We start from the raw sequence: 17,124 nt of genomic DNA on the forward strand, positions 1-17,124 counted from the left end.
GGCTGTCCAGGCAGAGCTTGCGGCGGCAGTTGAAACAGAGCATGCTCTGGACACCACACTTCTACAAATCGAACCCCACACAGCTCAACGTCGGGCTCCCTCTCTTCCCGTGGAGTCGCCAACTTGGCGCCAACGCAGCTGGTCAGGAAACCAGCCAATGACCGTGAGCTCGGCGCGCTATCCGCAAGAGGACGAAGAACCAGGTCGAACGCCTCAACAACAGCAGACATGAACTGGAGTCCCAGCAGCCATAAAATGAGCTATAGACGGTGCTCAGGCAGAAGGATGCCGTCCAAGCAGAAGACGACGACATTCGGCAACGATTGGCCTCAGTCCCGAGCATCATTCAATTGACTCTGGGGGCTCAAGGCCTCAATGATAGAATCCCTTTGCCGAGTATGTCGAGTCTGTGAAGAGCCTGGTCCGTTGCGCCTAAACAACAGGATACATGGATTGGGGTCATAGCGGCCGGACTATGGGCTGGAGAACATACTGATGCAGCAGGCCATCCATACAAAGAATCGAGCGCTGGGGAAGGATCGTCACCGGCTCTGTGCATTGGCAAAAGGCAACTCCATACCAAACGAAGGCTCATGTGGTCGGGCATCATGCTCAATGCCTTTCAAGCACTGTGCCGCTGTCGAGCCTCCAGACTAGATATGTGCCGAGAATTGATCTAAGGTGGTTACCAAAAGGTGCGTGGGCGACAGCACCTGCATGAGTCGACCGGGAATCGTTCTCCCATTCAGTTCTTCCGCCGGCTGTCTTACCTGGGGTTCCTGCGGTCAAGCCGCCATCAATGGTAAGCTGCTCTTCCCTCTTTTGCACATCAATGCCACCATATGATGAACATCAACCTTCTGGTAACCCGACTACAAGCTCAACCGCACAATTCAGTCGTACCTCACGCTTTGCGTGGTGCTGGTTGAGCATGACGAGAAAAGGCCAAACTGACTTTGGACTCCACGACATGAAGCCCATTTGCACCTATTGTTGCTGGGAGATGCTGACTGAGCATCTACAGAAGCAGATACTGCTGCTTTGCCCCTGGTAGACGCCGGGTGGGCTTGCCCGATAAGGTGAGAAGGCAGCCCGGCTGGGAACGGTGAGAGTTGAACACTGTATACCACTGGTCGTCGCCTTTCGAAAGCCCACCCCTGAAGCAGGATCTCGTTTCAGACCAGATGTATCCGAGCGGAAACCATTCCGGTATCATAGACCAAGCACAAGAGATGGTCCTGCCGGCGAGCTCGAGATTCGAGGACTTCCAGCCTGAAAGGTGCGATCAAAAGGAGCTTCCGCCGCCAAAGAGACTGGCGAGGATTCGTGCCGGCGGAAACTCGAGATATGATCAAATGCAAGTCCCCTCAAGCCCTTGTCTCCACTGATGTTACTGGACGCTGATGTGGGTAGCTGCTCCACACGAGATACCGTCCCACAAATCTGGCTGCAACCGCGTCTCACAGTATCTTGATTGCGAAGCTCTCCGCGGCGTAGTGGTTCACACCCGTAGATAATCTCACCACCATGAGGAGATCAGTGGACTCTGTGGTACAACTTGGCGTCCAGGAGGTTTCCTATCGACGAGCCGGCGCAGGTGCCACTGAAGCGATGCCACCTTCTCGCATCGCTGGCAAGCGAAGCATGTCTCCTCAGTCAAGCCACAGCAAGCGCAGGCGACATTCTCAGCTCATCCTCCGTATTACGCCCAGCAGTACCAGATGTCCCGAAGCTTTAACATGCTCGAGAAGCAAATTCGGCTGCAGATGGAGGCGGCGTGAAGCTTCGGACAACAGGAAAGGAGGAGCGCTCGAGCTTGAGGCTCATCATCGGCGGCTCGTTGCGTGTATTCAGGGCAGCCACAAAACGTCGAATCCGCGAGAGCATGAGTAACTGTCAGCTGATCCCGCGCTAAGACCTGACCAAGGAAGACCAGGAGGCCGATATGGGAACCGTACCATACCTCCGATAGATGTATCCCCAGTACTTTGCTTCGTTTTTGGGGATGACTAGTGTACTCTGTGTGTGCCGGAATGGTGTGGATGCTGAACCTTGGATATATTGCTCGTGCAACGTGTGTATCATTGGCCGCTCGTCAATGGCAAGCATGCCCCCAAGCTCTTCGGCGATGGAGTGGATATCTTACCTCGGTGACTTGACGCCTTTCTCAGAAACGCGTGACAGCCACTTAAACCCTCCAAGTATCGTGTCTTACAACCGTCCAAGTCCATGATTCCATTGAGGATGTGTATTTTTCCCTTCAGTAAAACAGCTGAGCAAGCTGGGTTTCCTGCTCTCATGTGTCCGTCCAGATCTGGTTCCTCTTTCTTTAACTCGGTCCAACCTCTCGAATGTCTCTCTCCGTGCTCCTACCTTTGACAATCCCCTTTGTTTGACGCTGCTCGTCCTGTGTCCCATGCATATATTCCCACAACCTCACTCAATGTTTTTCTTCTTTCTTAGAGTGCCCGGCGCCACGAGGGCTCTGATATCCATCCGAGTATTTGGCCAACTGGATTCCTGGCGATGCTCTCCGACATGGAATGGTCTCAGAACTGTGCGAGGTCCCTCCAGTTCGTGTTGTGGTCAACTGGACGGCGCTCCGCGGTCGTCCCAGCCTCGCCAGCAAGCATCCTCTCGCAGTTGCCCATGATTTTTTTGGGCCTGGGGATCAGGCAGCCCGGCTAAAGTGTCTGCTGATGTGTAGCGATGTACGGGTCTACTGCCGGGCTAGATGAGGCCTAGGAGGAATTTAGCAGCTAGCTTGAGCCGCACCGCGGCGAGATCTGCATCCTTTCGCGTCTTCCCAGGCGCTTTTCGTCCTTGCGTCGGCTTCCCCAGTATGAACCAGAGGCTTCGCATAACGCGCCTGCGATCCAATTTCCGGAAGATCGAACAGAGCTTCAGATGAACCTGCGGTGGATGGTGTCTTATCAGGATTCGGAACTTGTGTGGTTTCCGACCTCAGACAGCTAGGCCCAGAGATACGGCGACCCAGCTCTAGTCCCGCTGTCGCCCAGTCCACGCGGGCGCCAGCTTCGCTTGTGTTCGAATGTGGAAGATACCTCACGGTCGTCGAGGAGTGCCGAATGCGGAACGGGTGTTGTCGACCTGATGTTGAACTATCATCAGTTGACATCTCCATGCAGCTCTGAGACAAAGTTCGCCGCGCTTGGGCTTACAGACTTTGAAGAGACGAAACCGTTAAGAAAGCCTTCCTTGACCGTTCGATCCGAGCTACCATGGCAGCTTCCCGTCACCCTCCTGTTCGCATTTGGCCGTCGCGCTTCGTGTTATAATAACGTCCATCCTCTCCTAAGATAGCAACACTTGTCCGAGCAAGGATTTCTGAACTAGTAGTGGCGGGATCCATGGAAGCAGGGCTCTAGGGCGGCAATGCCCAACTCGATCCTTTGCGTCTGATGTTGCGTTCCTCGCGCATCTCGTTCGAAACCCTCTCGAATCTTTGCAATCCACGGTGACGATGAAGTCGGCTTCATGTCAACCACGAAGCGGGTATCCGCGCAAAGTCATCACTGGGTGTTGCAGACCGACCGCACCCATACGAAAATTCCATCAGGCTCCATCAGGATTGTCGAGTGCCACGTGTAGATCTTGCGAGAGTGCGCCTCTGCTGCGCTTCCTTGCTGAATGGAGTTGCTTTAGTGTTTCCACCTCCAATTGAGTTGGATTGCAGCGGCGTTGACCGCAACGCGTGGCGCCCAGCATGGCGAAGACATCCTCCGGAGACATTGTACACCCCGAACCTCGCTGTTTTGATTCAACTGGCAGGCGCCCACCGCCCTCTTGTTCCTTGCCGGTTTCGGACGCTCTGAGAAAGCAGATGCACTGCTGTCCACCGGCTTCGCTTGGTATCCTAGACCTCCCTCTTCAACTGAACCTTATCTGTGTCCGCCGTATCTTTCAAAGCTCGGGTGGCACCCGAACGCAACTGGAGAGAACAGTTGCAATGTGTGTGTTTTGACTCCGATGTCATGAGCGAAGCTCGTCGAGCGGTCCGGTTCGTAAGGGCTTTACGGTAGAGAACGGCTCGACGCTCTGCTTACTGGCGAATGAGGTCTCAATGCGAAGTAGTCCCACTGCCCGGCGCACTTCAGAAATGGCTGTTCTGGCGGCGTGGTCCTGGGGAGTTGACACGCTGTCACTGAAACCGTTGAGCTGAGCTCCAAAGTTGTCACTGCATCAGTTGCGCTTTGTGCCCGTGAGGGCTCTGGTGAGTGGACGTTCGAGACTTTGCATTGGGCCTGGCCATCAGCCGTTGTGACGGGCGTTGCTGATAACTCTGATGTGGTCCTGCCGCTGGCTGTAGGACGGTGCTGGGAACGGCCTCGTTTGTAAAAGTGTCCGGATATGGCCGTCATGTGCGCAAGCTTTCGACATCACCGGACGAGTGTAGACTTTCATGGTGTGGTTCTCCTGTTGCAGCTGCCTCTGAAACCCCAAACACTCTTCGCGGTCAGTGGATTTTGAGGTGTTTGCTGGAGAGAAGAGTCTCAAATTCTCATCTGCACCCATCGAAAGAGAGCTATCGCTGCATCAAGCAGCATTGTGGCGTCGTAGCGTGAAGCCGGCCGGAACGTCTTTAAACTGTGTAGATCGGCTTGCTGCGCAATGGTGATCAGAGAGCATACCAGACGACATATGGATTGCGTGAGCTCTAGACTCATTCCGGGCACATTCGGCGGCACCAAAGCTGTTTGCAATCAACGCGATACATTCAGAAGCAGTGTCAGGGTTGTTGTCGTTATCCGGTCAAAACTCTGTTGGTGAGACCAGGGTATGGCGGACGCTTGACGACATCGCGAGGAACAGGGCTATCTGAACACAACAATCCAACCTGGAAGCTCAAACGTTTGCGATGCAAAATCCGGAAACAAGGTCACTCAGTCATTGTCATCAGGAAACACAATTCATTGAGGCGTGAAATGCTGCAGAGGTGCATCAAGCAATGCCGGTTGCCGCTGGATACGTCTAGGATGTCCTTTGTCAGTCGCTTTGCTACGAACAGCGGACAGTATTGCCCTGACCAATGCTATCCAGCTTCGTCTGAAACAAGGCCTCCGAGCAGCGACATAATACACATTAAAAAGGGAATCAGCCTATACAGAAAGCGCCTTTGATTCTTCCTCGGTTGCTGAGAGCGCAAACTTGCCAATATAGTCATGTAAAGTCCTCCACCTTCAGCTACGGACATGACGGCCGCCTCGTTCCCGGCGGCATTAACTGTCTCGTCGGCTCCCAGATGACGTTGGCGTTGTCCGCGGTTTCAATGGTCTCGTTGAGAGCAGTGTTGGTCATCTGGCGATGGCACTGTTGAGATTGACGGCGAGCTTGAGTCGAACAAGGATCACGTCTCGGAGACTGAATGTGACAACGGAAACACCTTGAGGTCTTGCTCCGGCGCTACTTGAGGAACATAGAGATGTCCGTGTAGGCAGTGGCCGTGTATGAACTGATGTCACGACTCTGCTCTATGTGGTGAAGACGGCGAATCGTCAAGTGGATTCAATGTCAGCTAGGGGCTATCGTGACTGCTTGGAATGCACCGGTGGGCTCACGAAGACGCTTGCTGGTGTTCAGAATCCCGGCTTCCGTAAGGAGGACTGCCACTCGGTACGATATCAATCTGAGCGTGTTGCAAGGTATTCAGCGACCGGAGTCATACTGCATGCTTGCAGTGTGAGATCTTGGTTCTGCAACGAACGCAGCCGTACCCGTGAAGCGGCATGGAAGCTGTATGTATGTAGGCGGAGACAATGAGATGCCATGTCTCAATTGAAGTTACCCTCCGATATCCATATGGGTTTGGAGCCTACCATGGGCCGTCGATGGTGGTGGGAAAAGCTCCAATGTGTTTCGGCCGCTGACCAGGTGGTGGAACAAGTCCGATAAAGGAGTCTTCGCCAGGTTGATACCCTGTCGAACCGAAAGATGGCTCTCTATATCACTTCGCGCTGAAGGCGACTGCTTCAGGGGTTCTTGAAGAGTCTCGAGTTTGGGGAGAAGATCGCCAGGCTCGGACAATCAAAGCCTCCGCCAGCGCGTGGGTGAAGGACTAAAGCGCGTCTCGCTGCGCTGACTAAACCCACGCCGGCCTCCGTTTGACGTCGCTCTACTCGTGTCTATATTCCAGTTCGCGTTCCAACTTCTAATCTCACGCCAACATCTTCACACGCAGCATTCCTCCCCTCTGCAACAGCAACACGCAAGGAATATGGGGGAGCGCTCCCACCACCCGCACTGCGCGTGCTCGCAATGTGACTATGAGCGCGCTGTCGTGAGTGCTGCAATTCTGCGAACCGCCCGGAAAGAGGACGGTTGAAGTCATGCCGGGACATTTTTCTGACAGGAGTTCGCTGAGCACAGGCTGATCTCGGCCTCGCGCGCCGTAATCAAATCACATCCGCTGCTGACGATGAGCGTAAAGAGGATCTGCCTAACCCGGATGCCCTCAGGGGTTTTGTAGCTGCCGTGGGAGGTCGAGGTGGCATGAAGAATGAGTGGCACAGTACGTTCCTCCGTTACAGCTCAGTCTGCCTCAGTTGACGTGTGCCCCCTTCTCTTCAGATTTCTCAAAAGTCGATCCTCACCCAGACCCTGTGGCTCTGGCCAATCCATCTCTCTACGACGGCCACCTGGCACGTTTCAACCGCGGTGCTCTCGTGCCCAAGGGCAATCTCTTCAAGGCCGGTAGCGTTCCTCCTCCACGTCCTGTCGAATTACGCAGCTACTCTCACGTCCACACGTCACTGGGGCCTGCAAATTACGGGTAAGCTTCACTTCCGGCCAATGTCCCCCTGCATATAAAGGCAACATTTCTGCCAACTAACTCAACCTCAGACATACTTCCAACACCACTACTGTCTCTCGTCACGGTAGCCCGCTCAAGCGTCCTGCTCCTTCGGCATCAGCCAGCCGGTGAGTTCATCTCTAGTAATTGCTCGCGGCTAATAGGGGAAGATCTCTGATACGTTGATGCCTGCCTAGATCTTCCGCTGCGGTTCAGGCTGATCGCCACTTTCACCAAACGCAAGTCCACCTTCCATCACTCGTCCTCTTCCCTCATTTGTCCTTCCTCCATCACTTGTTCCATTCCCATCACTCTTTGTATCTTGAACGGTCCTGATCAACTGACACGCACGATAGTGCCGGTGATTATCTTCCAAGCCATCCGTAAGTTCTACTCTTGTTGCCTGGTATCACTACGCGGTCAAGATCTTCTGTCGACTGATAAGGGTGACAGGCGTACGTCCGGTCGGCCTCCAAGCAACTCAAGCTCCAACAACCAGTCAGTTCACCTTTATCTATTTTATTGCTACATGGTCAAAGATCTTCCGTCAACTAACAAGAACACAAGATCTTCGTCACGTTATCCATCAACCGAGGACAACGATATGGCCTTCCGTGAGGCTATGGCAAAGCTCAAGGCCAAGTCGTCTGGAATACTCAAATCTTGCTTCGCGCCCCAAGACGACTCCTTCGAGGATCCGGCTGGCGGTCGGACAATTGGTCCTATTCAGCACCTTGGACTCCAACATGATACACTTGGCTTCCAACAGGATGCTATCAACGCACTCGGTATTCAGAATGAGACGGAAGAGCGTACCGTGCGAATGTCTGGTGTAACTCTTATTGAGGACCAGACCGTGGTCGCAGAAGGGGTCGAAGATCAGACCAACATTGCAGAGGGTATGATCTGTTCCGCCACCCCGTGCGTCCACCATCGCAACCGCACTGCTACTGAGCTCCCAGACCCGAGTCTTAGAAACTCATTCCTTGGCTGGGACTCGAGCAGTAGCGACTGTGCCGTCGATGATCTAGGTGAAGAGGCTGATGAAGAAGTAGTTGCTGCCAATCCTCAGGAAGCACAGGCTGTTCTCACTACCTCCCATGCGGCTCGCCCCACCGTCGCCACGACCTCGGACAATCGACCAATTTTCGTGTCCTCGCCCACGCGCGAGGAATGTGTCACTCTCACGCCCGCCGAGCTTGACGAGGCAACCCAGTCAGACTACCACGTCTTCCTCCTGCGCAATCATCGCCATATCAGGGTTTACCAAGCTGGGCTAGGAGACGATGTTGCAGACTTCCAGAGCATCCATGAGTCTATTCATGAGTCGATCAATGAATCGATTCATGAGGCGGCGTCGATCCATGGGATGTTCCCGATCATCGTGCCTCCCGCGCCGGCTGCCTTGACCACGGCTCCCACCAACAATGCCGCAGCTCCGATGGTTCCAGCCGTCACTACGGCTGCTCCTGCTATGCCCTCCCGTACTCCTCCTGCAATTCCTGCTGGCCCCGTCGTTGCACCGACCGTCAACGAGACCAATTCCGCCATTCCGGTCTTCTTCGGTGCCGCTCCTGTTGCATTTACTTCTGGCCCGGTTATTGAACCGGTCGGCCCAGCTATTGCTGCTGCCGCTCCCATCGTCGATGTGGTTGATGCGCCTATGGTTCCCGCTGCCACTTCTGAGGCTCCCGCCACCACTCCAGGTGCTCCGTCTACCGCGACTGAAGGTGCTCCTGCTGCTGCAGTTGCCCCTGCTTCGTTGGCCCAAGAGCTTGTAAGTCTCACCGCTTGTTTCACAAGAGAACTTCACCATCTAATGGATTCGATATAGGCCGACTCTACCGATGAGGTTGACCGCCCTCTCTCCAAGGCCAAGGCCGTCCAGGCACACCATGAGTGGCTCGGCGGCAAGGGCTTGAAAGACAGCAAGTGGGCTCGTTAGATGTAGCTGCTTGTGACGGTGGGAGAAGTGAGGGCGTGGGATAGTAGCGTGGGATGGTGGCTTGTTTCCTTGCGTCCAACTAATGATTGTGTTTTCTGTTCCCATCCTGCTGGCGCCTCCGTGCGCATCACACTGGATAGTCAGGCTTGGGAATCACCACTTCTTGCTTAGCATATACTAAACGTCCTGCCACACATAGTGTGAAGATGTACATCTCTTGATGGCCTTTCGGGATCTCACCGTGACTACAAGAGAACTCCTATGCGCTTGACGATGGCGGATTTTGCAGTCCACATCCAGCCGCTATCACCAAATGACATTATGGTGTTGAGTATTGAGTGGCATGAGGGCTGGGGTCACATGAGCAGGCGGTGTTCACGCGCAGTCTTGTAGAGTTGCGGTGCGGGATGCAACCACTGTTCATCATACACAGCAGGAGAACTGAATGCATCATGGAGAGGGCATGAGTTGCTATATACCCATGATGGTGACTCTCGTCGGTGACGATGAATTGATTAAGGCGCTACATGTCACGCTAAACAGAAGAGTTGGAACTACCCGGTGCCAGTGATATGGAGTCTCATATGGTTAACCTGCTGAGATGGTTTCCCATTCTTCGAGGAGTGAGGTTGAATCAAGGTGTTCTCTAGGACGCGGATCACGCCTCGCGCTAGTCCTCCCGCCGACCACGAGTCGCGTCGGAGGCGGTTTCTTGGCATCAACCGTCACTGATGTATGCGTCTCCTAACACCTCTTACTTCCGCTAAACCCTCCTATCACCACCTCCTCATAAACTCTGGCCATGGCGTTTAGACCGCTTAACGACGCAGCACGAAACCCGCGTCCCGTGCGCCCTGAAAAGGGCTATACCGGCAACAGAATCTTTGAAGTCGAGGCAGCCTTCGCTGAGCGGCCAGAGCTAGAACGGCGCATATTCAATAGTGACTGGCGTACTGATGCCTGTGATATTGTCCAAAAAGTGCTGCGCTGACGTTCTTTATGCACAAAGTCTCAGCGGTCCCCAGCCAGAAACTTATACGCGACATCTCGAGCTATATCATCGAGCTCATCGCTGCTCGAGATGCCAACCTCGCAGCAGCACAGGCCGCAGGAGCCGTCCCTGGTCCGCCTGTGGCAATTACTGCGGTCATTTCCCCGCCGCCCGGGGCCGCTACACTGCCTGAATCTACCGAGCCGGCCTCCAAGAAACGAAAGCTGAACGAGCCGGTACCAATCCAGAATGGCACGAGTGAGGCGATACCGGCCTGGCGCGATCCTGCCGGCGAGATATTCTACTCTGGCGACGACACCAGCTTCTCCCTACCAGCGCGCAAGAAACTGCGTTACGAGTTTATAAGGACAACCCCGAACAGCGTAGATGGTGGCATCCGGACTCTAGATGGTAAAGGCGAAGTGCAGTTCGGCGTGGACTGGAAAGATATCGGTGGGTTTGCCTCCGTCCTGTGTTCACACTGCACGTACTGAGCGTGTAATTGAGAGACAAGATGCTAACCGCACCAACGCCAGACCAGATATTCTGCCTCCCTGTGCCCGACCGCGCCAAGCGCGCTGATAATTTCGTCGTCATACCCTACCACGGCAACGGTATCGAGCCACCTCCACCTGGCCAACCAGCGCCCGAGCCCATTGTTTGGACATACCAGGGGCCAGGGGCGAAAGCGCTCAAGGATGAAGGGCTAGAAGAGGACCCTGAGCCGGCGAAAACATGTCATGCGCTCAATGAGCAGCTGAAGAAATTCGGGAAGAGCGTGGTATTACCCGACGAGAAAGAGTTCGCGAGTACGCTGGTCAACCCGTCCCGCAAAGGCGAGACAGTGTACAGCGTCAAAGCGCACAGGGGCAGCAAAGAAGGTATGCATCATCTCCTCGATCCTTACCGGTCCGTGCTGCTACAGTTCGTCTGGCCCCTTAACAGGATCCGTTGCTTACTCCGGCGCTTACGAGCAGGCTACCTCTTCTTCACCTCCGCCGGCATCCTCTTCGCCTTCAAGAAACCCCTCTTCTACTTCCCCTTCTCCGCCATCGCCTCTATCTCCTACACCTCGGTCCTCCAGCGCACCTTCAACCTCGCAGTCACAACCAACGACACACCCAACGCACCGTCTCAAGAGATCGAGTTCAGCATGCTCGATCAGGCAGACTATGCTGGCATCGATCAGTATATCAAGCGCCACGGCCTCAATGACGCGAGTTTGGCGGCGAGCAGGAGGGCACAGGTGTACAACGTCAACGTCAAGGCGGAGAAGAACGGCGAGGCGGCGAATGGGACGGTGGATGGGGATGAGGATGAGGAGTCAGAGCTAACGAAGGCTGAGAGGCTGTTGCAGGATGCGGAGGATGAGGAAGAGGAGGACTACAATCCTGGTAGTGAGGGTCAGAGCGAGGGTGAGGGGGATAGTAGCGAGGAGGAGGAAGGATATGGCGAAGCGAATGACGAGGGTGGTGATGGAGGGGAAGAGGACCTAGTGGACGAGGAACTAGGGAGTGAAGCTGAAGATATGGAGTAAAAAGAACACTGAGATGAACATCTGCAGGTTACACTGTATGTAGAGCGGGATACCCGGGCTATTTGGAGCAGGAGTAGATCTGAGATACTTAGGACACCGGGTCCGCGTTGCGAATGGGTGACTAGTTTGTATACATGGTGTTTTCACCGTCCAGACAGAGACCTTCTGCTTCATGCTAACGACGGCCCGGTTTCCCTAGCTTCATGGTGTTGAAGTCTCGCCGAACCTATCATCACGATCTCGTAGCTCTGACCGGGTAGTTCGTTTCCAGTCGCCTTCATAAGATCAGCTCGTCAAGCGCGCCTTCCAGACGCCTTCCGGCCTCCTGAATCCCTTCCGGCTCACTCGGATCCGGCACGAGGTATGCAGCATCAATGGGGGAGTCGAGTCGTTTTCACGTCAAACATCCCTTACTCAAATGTTTACAGATTGATGCGGGTTCATAGAAATCACTGTTGTTCAGCAGGCGCATTAATCACGTGGTCATGGTTGCTTCGCATCATCCAACAATAAGGAGGGTAGTTTAGATTATCTCTTGCGCTTGGAGACTGAAAGCTCCCACGTTAGGCAATTGAAAGCCAGCCACAAACATTCTCAATCAAAATAATCACGGTCCACAGCCTGATAAACGCTCTCCCCGGCTTTGTAAATACCTCTTCCATACGGGCGAGCTACTACCGGGCGGTCAATCGAGACTGTGGCCTTTCCATATATGTATCTTCCGCTCATTCCTCTATCCTTCCCTCTAGTCATCTTCCAGTTCGGCCTATTCCTCGCCGAGCCCCACCACTGCGGTAGTTGGCCTCTGGCTTTCCTCCCGTCTGCGCTTGGTGTAATAGATGCACAATGCTTACACGCTCTGCCTTCGGGCTCAAGAAACCCCCATTCTCAGAGAGGACCCACTGTGACCGTGCCCCGTCACGAAAGGCAAGCCCAGCCCACCATACAGTTCACCACATAAACCTCTGCACCTGACCCGGTTCCTGAGGCCACTCGAACCCCTTGTACAAGAACACATACCCCGTGACCGCATTGACGACCAGGAACCAGGCCAGCTCGAGCCAAACGGCATTTATTTGCAATGCTCGCAGGATTCGGATGATAACAGGCCACCGAGACTGCTCCTCTGGCGGTTTCAACGATTCTTGCTTTAACCGCTTCTCCGACGCCGGTGCTGGCTCCGCAGGCGGGGTGGAGTCTGAGTACCCGCCGGCAATAGGGACGTGCAAGCGCCACATCAGCCACGGGAGGATGAAATAGCGTGGCTCGACTAGTGGAGCTGTAACCAACGATAGCGTACACGTGGCTGACCACACAATGACGAAGCTCACATCGCAGCCAGGCGTCTTCGCTCTCGCTTCTCGGGGTTGCCGTGCTGCCGGTCTTGGTTTGCTAACAGCCTGAGCGTCGGCTCCGAGAACCGTAAGGTCAGGCGGAGCACCCAGGGCGCGAACGCAGGTCCAGCCGCAGAAGACGTAGATTGGCGCGGCGAGGTACTTGATGGCGGGGTGTCGAAGGAGGATGCGGAAGACGTAGAAGACGTAGTGGCGGTTGTCGGCTAGCGTGAAGGGATGGATGATCGTGTTGAAATGGGCTGTGGCCATTGCGAGCGCGGTCAGGGTTAGGAATACCCACGTGCGGGGGAGGAAGGCTGCTGGTGTCAACGAGAATAGGGATTTGCCCGTGGAATCGGTCCTGCGTGGTTGGAACAAAGATACGAGAGGTGCGAGGATGTGAGGTAGAAGTAGCGGGAAGGAGAAGAAGGTTATGTAGGGCCAGAGGTAGAGCATTTGTGGTAGATGTATGGTTGCAACATGGTTGGACTTGTCACCTGGCCCTAGTCAGGATACTGTTCAGAATGCTCAGGACTACCGGGGATCTTACCAAGCACAACGCCGCCATTCCACGCTACAAAACCTGCGAACGATACGAGAAGTAGGAGGTAGGGGACGATGGCTGTGGTAACTTTTGAGATGTTCTTGACCGCTGCGATACTGATGGACATAACGACCTTCACGTAATCTAGAAACGTTTTCTTAGCACTGATTGCTGCCTGAGTTTGGTACCCGATGCACTACCTTCGAAGGAAGCGTCTTCAACCGCAATGTCATAGACCCCCGATGCCTCCCAGCTGTCACGCACAACCTCAAGGAAGGCTCTCGGTATTTGACCGTTGTCTCTTCGTAAAGTTTGTGCAGCTTTCTTCAATTCCCGAATCACACTCAAGCCAGCAGGGAGGACCGCTACCCAAAAGATGTTCGTCTGGCGAAAGGATAAGGAGACGGCGCCCAACACGACTGTTGTGAGCCATGAACGCCACCTTGGACATCCAGCACTCCAACTCTTACGCATGCACTGATAGCTCATAAGCACAAGCCAGGTGGATACCACATCAGTGTAGAATAGGGCAGAAAAGAAGAACAGCGGAGGAAAGAGCGATATGGTGATTGCAGACACGATGGCACGGATCGTACTCTGCTTCCCGTCACCCAGTAATCCAAGCTCGGCGCCGCCTCTTCCGCTGGGAATGCCCTTTCCGGTTCTCAGTACGGTGAAAGCAAGTTGAGCAATGATTGCGGGCATGAGCCAGCCAACGGCCCTTAAATTGAGAATGTCACAGGGGATTCTTGACCGAGTGACGATGTAGGACAAGATATACCTGAAATGTATCAGACAGGAGACTTGTAGTAGCGGCGGAGTATTGGGATAAGACGAACAGCCCTGGCGGTGTGGTGATCTTCGGGTCCCACTGCGAGAAGTTTCCAGCACAGTATGCTTGGGTTTGACGGACGTGAAAGACCTCGTCCTGGTGTAGAATGAGGTTTCATACCCAAGACTTACAAAGTGTATCTTGACTTACCAGATATGGATGTGATACTTTCGTGTTCACGAAGTAATACCAAGGTATCCCACATAGAAAGGGGATATATCTTACAGCAGCAGGAACGCTCCGCATCATGAAATGGCTTACAAGGGAGATAACGACCGGATACAAGCCAAGAGTCACTGTCGCGTGCGGCTCTGGCGCCAGCAATGGGCTCACCAGTCGGAAAGTAATATAGAAGGGAAGATGGAGGTTTGATAGGACCGGGCGAACATCGGGTAAAGCCGGAGCTCTGTCACTCTACGAAGCCTTGGAAGTCAAAAGCGCTTCAGACCACCAAGCAACAACACCGCATTGAGTCCTGGTACCAACTATGGCGCTGCCTCTCCCACCTGGCTTGACGCCTCCTGAAGTTGCCTTCCTCTGTGAAATGGAGCTCGTGACTGTTATCCCCCGCCAGCGTCTCGAAAGTCTCGAACTGCTCGGAGTGAGTTGACCCCGCGACACCACGGCGTGCGGCAGCATGTAGTATGTCTCTATCCGCCTCTAGTCCTCCCTCAACTTCAAGAGCTCTCCGACTAATATAGCGACTATCGAAGGGCCCGACAGCAGCTCTCTTCCCACCTCACAGAAGTAACATCCCGCTCTGGCTCGCCCTGCTGCTGAAGCGCCAACGCCGAGCGAACATATCACCTCCACCATGGCTGACGCCCACTTCCCTCTCCGCTATCCTTGAGTTCGAAATCGAGCACTCCAAGGAAGCATTCTCTCCGCCCCCGCGATTAGCACCTTCCGCCGGCAGCAACAACACGAGTCCGCCGTTTCTGCTGTCTGCCACATCCGATGCGCCCCCAGAAGCGCTACCTTACCACTGGCTTGAACTAGGGGAGATACTACTTGAAGCTGCGCCAGATGATTTCGAAGAACCCGATCAGGTGAGAAGGCTTATGCGGGATCTAAGAGAAGTTAGGACTGCCAAGTTAAGGGCTGGCGTTGCAGTCCTGGACGCAGGAGGCGGCGTCAAAATGAACGGGGTTGGTGGCATGGAGGTCGCGGAGGGAAGAGCGTTCATTGGAGGCGTAATTGACGGGCTAAGGTGGGTCAATGAATCTCTCCCTTGTTCGGCATGGCTACTGATGTGACGGTATACAGGAAGATTGGTGCGTCCCGTGAACAAGCGCGGCGAGAGAGGGAGGCTGAAGAACGTGACAACGGCTACGCGGGCACGGCTGAAGACGATGAAGATGAGATGGATCTGTAGTGTCACGCACCTGCTGTTTGCAAAACGAAACCATGCCAGGCCGAATAAGCTCGAGGGCAGCGGGGGCCAAGTGAGCATGCATCAGTCCTCGGACCGCCTCCGCGTACCCCGAAACAAACCCGACAATGGTACGGGCATGCCTTTCCGTACCTATTTCGGCCTCTTTGCAACAACTACTAAGCCGCTTTCCCCGCGGTCGCGTGCTCGGTTCCTGCCGTTGTCCTCAATGTCAATCCGTGGGGCCCCGCGAAAATGTGTTGAGGATGTTGAGCATCTAGCAGTCGCGCAGACTGAGACTCGATTGGTTGTTTGGGAGCGCACAATGGTTCGCAAAGCGAGCGGCGTTCGTATCCGCAAGCCACAATCCGAAGTGCGACATCGAGAAAACAATGAACATCGGAGAGTTCGGTGCCTGACGCAGGCAACACAGCTCGCTCTGACTTGTGTTTTGCGGATACTTCTCCAGTAAAGTTCAGCCCTTGACTGACTTTTCCCAATCGGGCCAGCTGAAACCTGGGCGATTGGTCCCCGCGATGCAGGTACGAGCTTGTCGGCAAGGCTCGCCGTGTCTTGCTCACCAGTGACCCCGACCAGTTTTCAGGTACTGAATCGTGTCTTCAGTCCATCAATAAATAGATGTGTCGCCGCCGCAATTTTCACCGCATCCTGTCGTTCTTCAAGACGTCTCAATCGTATGAACCACCTCTCAGTCAGCAGTAACCAACCAGACAATCGCTATGTTCTCCTCCTCCACTCTCAGCCTAACGGTCCTGCTCGCCGGTCTCACTCTTGCCCAGCACGCACCAGCTCTATTCCCCCGCCAGTCTTACGTCCCTTGCGTCGAGCAGGTCAACCGCAAGCCTTGCGGCTCCGACGTCCTCTGCATCCCCACGACCTGGACTTGCTGCCAGAAACAACAAGGCGGTTGCTCTCCCGGGAACGCTTGTTTCCTTGACGACAATGGCGACGACTGCTGCTGTCCCGTGGGAAGGACATGCAGTGGTGTATGCGGCGCCGTGACCTTCGTCGATGCGACTACCAGGGTTTCCACTATCGTTGAGCCGACTACCGTTCCGGTTCCAACATCTGTTACCGTTTCGAGCGCTGAAGCGTTCTCGAGCGTGATTCTGGGGACCACTTCGACAGCTTCTAGCTTGCCAGCATTGTCTTCTTCGTCATCCTCTTCGCATCTGCCGCTTCTCACGTCTACCACGAATGTAACGACTCCTACGTCTACTCGTCCCTCTCCGTCTATGTTCACCGGTGGCGCTGTGGGCGTCGGGTTCACTCACTCGGAGCTTCTGGCTGCTGCTTTGCTGGCTGGTATGCAGTGGGTGCTGTAGGGCTGTGTCTGCTTGTCAAACAGGGTTGGGTGAGACGGACGATTGGTATGAGTTGCTGCATTTGTGGGGTAGGACTCATTTTTGGCGGCTTTGTCTCGGGAAGGGCGATGTATATGGTGGGAAAGTCAAGAGATAATTATTCATGAGCTGTATATCTCTATGGAAACCTCACAGTAGCTGTAATACAACTTTTTCAGTCCGTTTGCCACCCGATCTTCATGAACACTCTTTCGGCGAAGCCTCCAATCGCTGGCGGCACACAGCGCTACTGCAATGAAAGCCCGCAAACCTCACAAAAGACTACCTGCAAGTACATCTTTGCCTTAGTCTAGCCTTCGAGTCTCTCTTCGCAGGCTTCCATTGCTAGACCCTCTACCAATCGCTCGCCGCCATCTCGTTCGAGCACGCTGCG

General features: G+C 54.5%; 5 protein-coding genes across 5 annotated transcripts; 4 read left to right on the forward strand and 1 right to left on the reverse strand.

Moving 5' to 3' along the window:
• Positions 1-7,415: 7,415 nt before the first annotated feature.
• Positions 7,416-8,756, forward strand: W97_01932 (uncharacterized protein; the record flags this gene model as incomplete). The annotated part of the gene is made up of 2 exons (XM_007779835.1): positions 7,416-8,588; positions 8,646-8,756. 2 exons carry the CDS (start codon positions 7,416-7,418, stop codon positions 8,754-8,756), a joined length of 1,284 nt encoding a protein of 427 aa, XP_007778025.1.
• A 999-nt stretch (positions 8,757-9,755) lies between these two features.
• W97_01933 (uncharacterized protein) lies at positions 9,756-11,284 on the forward strand (the record flags this gene model as incomplete). Its single annotated transcript, XM_007779836.1, has 3 exons — positions 9,756-10,200; positions 10,284-10,628; positions 10,725-11,284. 3 exons carry the CDS (start codon positions 9,756-9,758, stop codon positions 11,282-11,284), a joined length of 1,350 nt encoding a protein of 449 aa, XP_007778026.1.
• Positions 11,285-12,234: 950 nt separating this feature from the next.
• Positions 12,235-13,867, reverse strand: W97_01934 (uncharacterized protein; the record flags this gene model as incomplete). The annotated part of the gene is made up of 4 exons (XM_007779837.1): positions 12,235-13,115; positions 13,169-13,306; positions 13,363-13,581; positions 13,633-13,867. 4 exons carry the CDS (start codon positions 13,865-13,867, stop codon positions 12,235-12,237), a joined length of 1,473 nt encoding a protein of 490 aa, XP_007778027.1.
• Positions 13,868-14,481: 614 nt separating this feature from the next.
• Positions 14,482-15,369, forward strand: W97_01935 (uncharacterized protein; the record flags this gene model as incomplete). The annotated part of the gene is made up of 3 exons (XM_007779838.1): positions 14,482-14,595; positions 14,708-15,204; positions 15,261-15,369. The coding sequence occupies 3 exons, from the start codon at positions 14,482-14,484 to the stop codon at positions 15,367-15,369; spliced, it is 720 nt and encodes a 239-aa protein (XP_007778028.1).
• Positions 15,370-16,106: 737 nt separating this feature from the next.
• Positions 16,107-16,712, forward strand: W97_01936 (uncharacterized protein; the record flags this gene model as incomplete). The annotated part of the gene is made up of 1 exon (XM_007779839.1): positions 16,107-16,712. The coding sequence occupies one exon, from the start codon at positions 16,107-16,109 to the stop codon at positions 16,710-16,712; it is 606 nt and encodes a 201-aa protein (XP_007778029.1).
• Positions 16,713-17,124: the final 412 nt, after the last annotated feature.

Source organism: Coniosporium apollinis (genome assembly GCF_000281105.1).
Source record: "Coniosporium apollinis CBS 100218 chromosome Unknown supercont1.7, whole genome shotgun sequence".
In the NCBI taxonomy this organism is placed as follows: domain Eukaryota; kingdom Fungi; phylum Ascomycota; class Dothideomycetes; genus Coniosporium; species Coniosporium apollinis.